The 3,749-nt window shown below is 40.8% G+C and overlaps 1 protein-coding gene across 1 annotated transcript in view; it reads right to left on the bottom strand.

Annotated features, from left to right (window-relative positions):
• Positions 1-1,270: 1,270 nt before the first annotated feature.
• LOC127147745 (60S ribosomal protein L5, mitochondrial-like) overlaps positions 1,271-3,749 on the bottom strand; it is a 3,458-nt gene continuing 979 nt past the window's right edge. The window contains 3 exon segments of the mRNA XM_051080898.1: positions 1,271-2,616; positions 2,619-2,732; positions 2,734-3,749. The exon segment at positions 2,734-3,749 is cut by the window's right edge and continues 979 nt beyond it. Coding sequence (XP_050936855.1) covers positions 2,452-2,616; positions 2,619-2,732; positions 2,734-3,033 — 579 coding nt within the window. The 5' untranslated portion in view covers positions 3,034-3,749 and the 3' untranslated portion in view covers positions 1,271-2,451.

Below are 3,749 nucleotides of genomic sequence, written 5' to 3'. Positions count from 1 at the left end.
CTTCTTTCATTGCGTTTTCCCCGTCTTTTTTCTTGCAAAATGGTCCTTTTTCTCATCTTTCTATTTAAACGATAATAGAGAAAAAATTCAAGATTTTGAATGAAAAGTTGCTGCCAGCCATACCCAAAACCTAGCTTTTTGTTCATTTTCGCTAAGGATTACAAGGTCGTTGATTACAAAAATTCATAGGTTTCATTCTCAATTCATTCATTGATTTGTTTTGAGTCTCGTTATTTCATAACCTTCGGACGGACCCTTATTTAATCCTTGTTTATATCCATATTCACAGTCGATCTTCTTCTTCCCCGTCCTCCGTCCTACAGTCGTCATTCAATGGAATATGAACCTGTCCGGAGGACTCATGAAATTCCATATTAACCTCCGGGTATTGTAGCGAAGCGGCGGATCGGGCCCAATGGCCTCTTTTGGGGGAGATTTGACTCCGTTTTGGTTGGTTAAATAATATACTAAAAAAGTACCAATATTCCGATCGGAGTTGCGGGCCTTCTCGTCGGCGGATCGGGCCCTCTCATCGGGGTTAGTATTATTGTTCTTCATCGGGGTTGTGCTATTACAGGGGTGCTATAAGGAGCTCCGCCAGTATTTCATTTTCTGATTCCTCCGCTTGCTTTAGTATCTGCGGGTAGTCTCTCATCCAGGCGAAGAAAGTTTCAGGTTCGGGGATCCTTTTTTTCCGCGAGCTCGTCGTATCTTTCTGCAAGTAGCCTTTCCCTTTCTGGGACCCCATGTAGAATAATAAGTAGTAAATCCTCCTCTTGTTTGTCTTGCTGTCTTCTTAAAGTGAGGGGCCAAATAGTGAAATCGGTTTCGTCTTCATGCGCTGTCCTGAAAATGGCTTGGGGTGGATATTCTTTGTCAAGCTCTTCGAAGTTTTCCTCCCGTATTTGGGAAGGGGGACAACGGCGAAATTGAGTAAATTCATTTTCATTCGTTTTAAGAGTGAAAAGGATATTATCAGTCTTCTTGCCCCAGGATTTCCCGTCTTTAGGAGGTGTAAGGGGCTGTCTTCAAAGCCTTTTATATAGAGTAAGGATTCTGTCATTTCGGAAGTCAGGGGTTTCTCTACTACTTGGAGGGAGTTGTATCTGAGCACGGGGTCCGGTATCTGCCCTTGAGAGTCAAATGCAGTCCGCATGCAAATAGCTCCATAAAGGGTGGCGGGGGATCCTTTCTGCAAATTCGTCGTATCTTTCAAGGTTGGGATGCTTCGTATCTTTCAAAATTCGTCGTATCTTTCAAGGTTGGGATGCTTTTCTTTTGGCCTGCAGTAAAGGAGTTGAGAGCTCTCTTTCTCCTGTTTTCTTTCCTATATTATCTAACCGAACTGAACTAATGTGAAATAACAAAATCGAACTCAAAATAGAATTACAAATTCAGAGATCCGCCCTACTACTGTGAATTTAGATAGGGCTTACAATGGAAGTCCTTCTGTTTCGGCTGTAATGTAATTTTGAATTCAATATTGAATGAATAGAGAGATTAAATCAAGAAAAACAATGAAGAATGAAAAGAATGCTTTAAAAGAAATGGAAGAACAAAAGTCGTATGGATTCACACAAAAACTACGTGGATGGATAGGAACTAAAAAAGAGAGATTGAAGTAGTTTGGACGATGAAATAATATTATTACTTCAATTCGTAATTTTTAGTTGGATAAATCTTAGTGATGGAATAATAAGTTATAATTCATTGGTTGATTGTATCATTAACCATTTCTTTCTTTTGGTGTGAGGAACTTATCATGAATCCACTGATTTCTGCCGCTTCCGTTATTGCTGCTGGGTTGGCCGTCGGGCTTGCTTCTATTGGACCTGGGATTGGTCAAGGTACTGCTGCGGGCCAAGCTGTAGAAGGGATCGCGAGACAACCCGAGGCGGAGGGAAAAATCCGAGGTACTTGATTTCTTAGTCTGGCTTTTATGGAAGCTTTAACAATTTATGGACTGGTTGTAGCATTAGCACTTTGATTTGCGAATCCTTTTGTTTAATCCTAAAAAAATGACGTATTTTGTTTCGTATTTGATTTACTTGGACTTGCTGCTCTTGCTTTTTCGAATTATATGAAGCTTTCACTCCTACAATTACTTATTCGTTGGGACAATAACCTATGGGAAGGATTGATTTGAGGATGAGGCATTAGCATACTGACTCGCCTTCTTCCTTCTTAGTCCAATCTCGAATGGAACTTTGTTTGAGGACTCCCTAGATAGGAAATGAATCAAATAAGTAAGCTCTTCTTTCATTTCTTTGGGTTACTGGCGCCTAGGCCCTTGTTCATCTCAACTCCACTAATTAAGCTACTCCAGATGAGCAAAGAATTTGCGAAAAAAAGAAATCCAAGAAATCTAAGCTGGTGTATTGATTTTTTTTGGAATCCAAGAAATCTAGTGTGTGCGAGTTCTTTATTTCAAGAAGAAGTTGGATTTCAGCTTCAATCTTTTCTTTTTTTCAAATTCCATTTTTTTTTCAAAAAGCCGCTCCACGGTGGTAAAGTCTCATCTTGTGTCTTGGCCGAAGTGACAATAGTCACATTGAACCCTAGAGTCTTAGAGAAGATCTCGAAATGATCTGCCAGTTCCGGGAAGAATTCGAAAAACACTCCGTTTCCATCGAGAATTTCATGGAGTTTTCCCGTATTTCGGCCGGAGAATTTAAGAAAGACATTACTATTCCTATAATGATTTTGAAAGAAAAATTAGACATTTCATGCCCCTCGGAGAGTGCTTTCTCGTGCTAGGTCACTGACATATCCTTTGTCTTTATTTGACTCCAAGAATGGATTGGATCGAAAGGACTTTCCTGTCGAACCCCTTGTCTGTATCAATTTCTGACCGCGCAGAATCTCCATAGCCAATTTTCCATTTTTTCTTCTGAAATCATAGGGTTCCTTTGGCACGACTCTTATTGAAGACGATCCAGGAACTTCCATAACGTTGGTGTGATTCTGTTTGAGCAACGGATCCTGACGTGATATATCTTCGTAATGAAACTGGAGTTGTTGGCTCGGACCCATTCCTAAGGGGAAAGAGGGCCCCAAGCTTATATACCCCCGGACAGGGAGGTCTAGAATTCCACAGCGATGAATGACCCCAGATAAGGCCAGTTCTGGGAGACAGATAAGGGGATTGAGTACAGAGATGCAATGAAACCGGGTGTGAATCGGGTACTCGCCTTAATTATGAGAGGCTGAACATTCCTCTTGCCCAAATTGACCAGAATGAATGCATCTTGCTTTCTCTGGACAGGGCTCAAGAGTGAACATTCTTTCTTGGTGGAAAAAAAAGACCTTTGGGTTTGGTGGAGAAGTGGCTATGAAAAGGTTTGAGAGGGCCAATGGAATTGATGCGAAATCCTTTTGACTATAGTATAGAATTAATAAGCTACCACGGACCGGGTTAGTGGAATTCAGAGGTCCGACTAGAAACTGAAAGGAGCTGAGAACCAACTAAAGAAACCTATCCAGATCCATTGAGGCGGATGAATGAAGAAAAAAAGGTGAATATGGAGGAAATTCAGCTACGTAGAACCAAAAACAAAGGTCCAGGTGACTCATTCATGGAAGAGGTTAATATGTCCTTATCAATGAGAGGCTCAAAGAATTTGAGAACTTCTCTCCTTTCTTTTTTTCAAATATGTGCTATTCTGAATGAAACGAAGAGTAACTAAAGAAAATGAGCCCAAGGATTGAAATGAAATGCAGTCATCAGTCATGTGTCAACGCCTTTCTCC

This window comes from Cucumis melo, unplaced genomic scaffold (assembly GCF_025177605.1).
Source record: "Cucumis melo cultivar AY unplaced genomic scaffold, USDA_Cmelo_AY_1.0 utg001900l, whole genome shotgun sequence".
NCBI lineage: Eukaryota > Viridiplantae > Streptophyta > Magnoliopsida > Cucurbitales > Cucurbitaceae > Cucumis > Cucumis melo.
The sequence above is the reverse complement of the archived record's forward strand: the minus strand, read 5'-3'. Positions and strand labels throughout refer to the sequence as shown.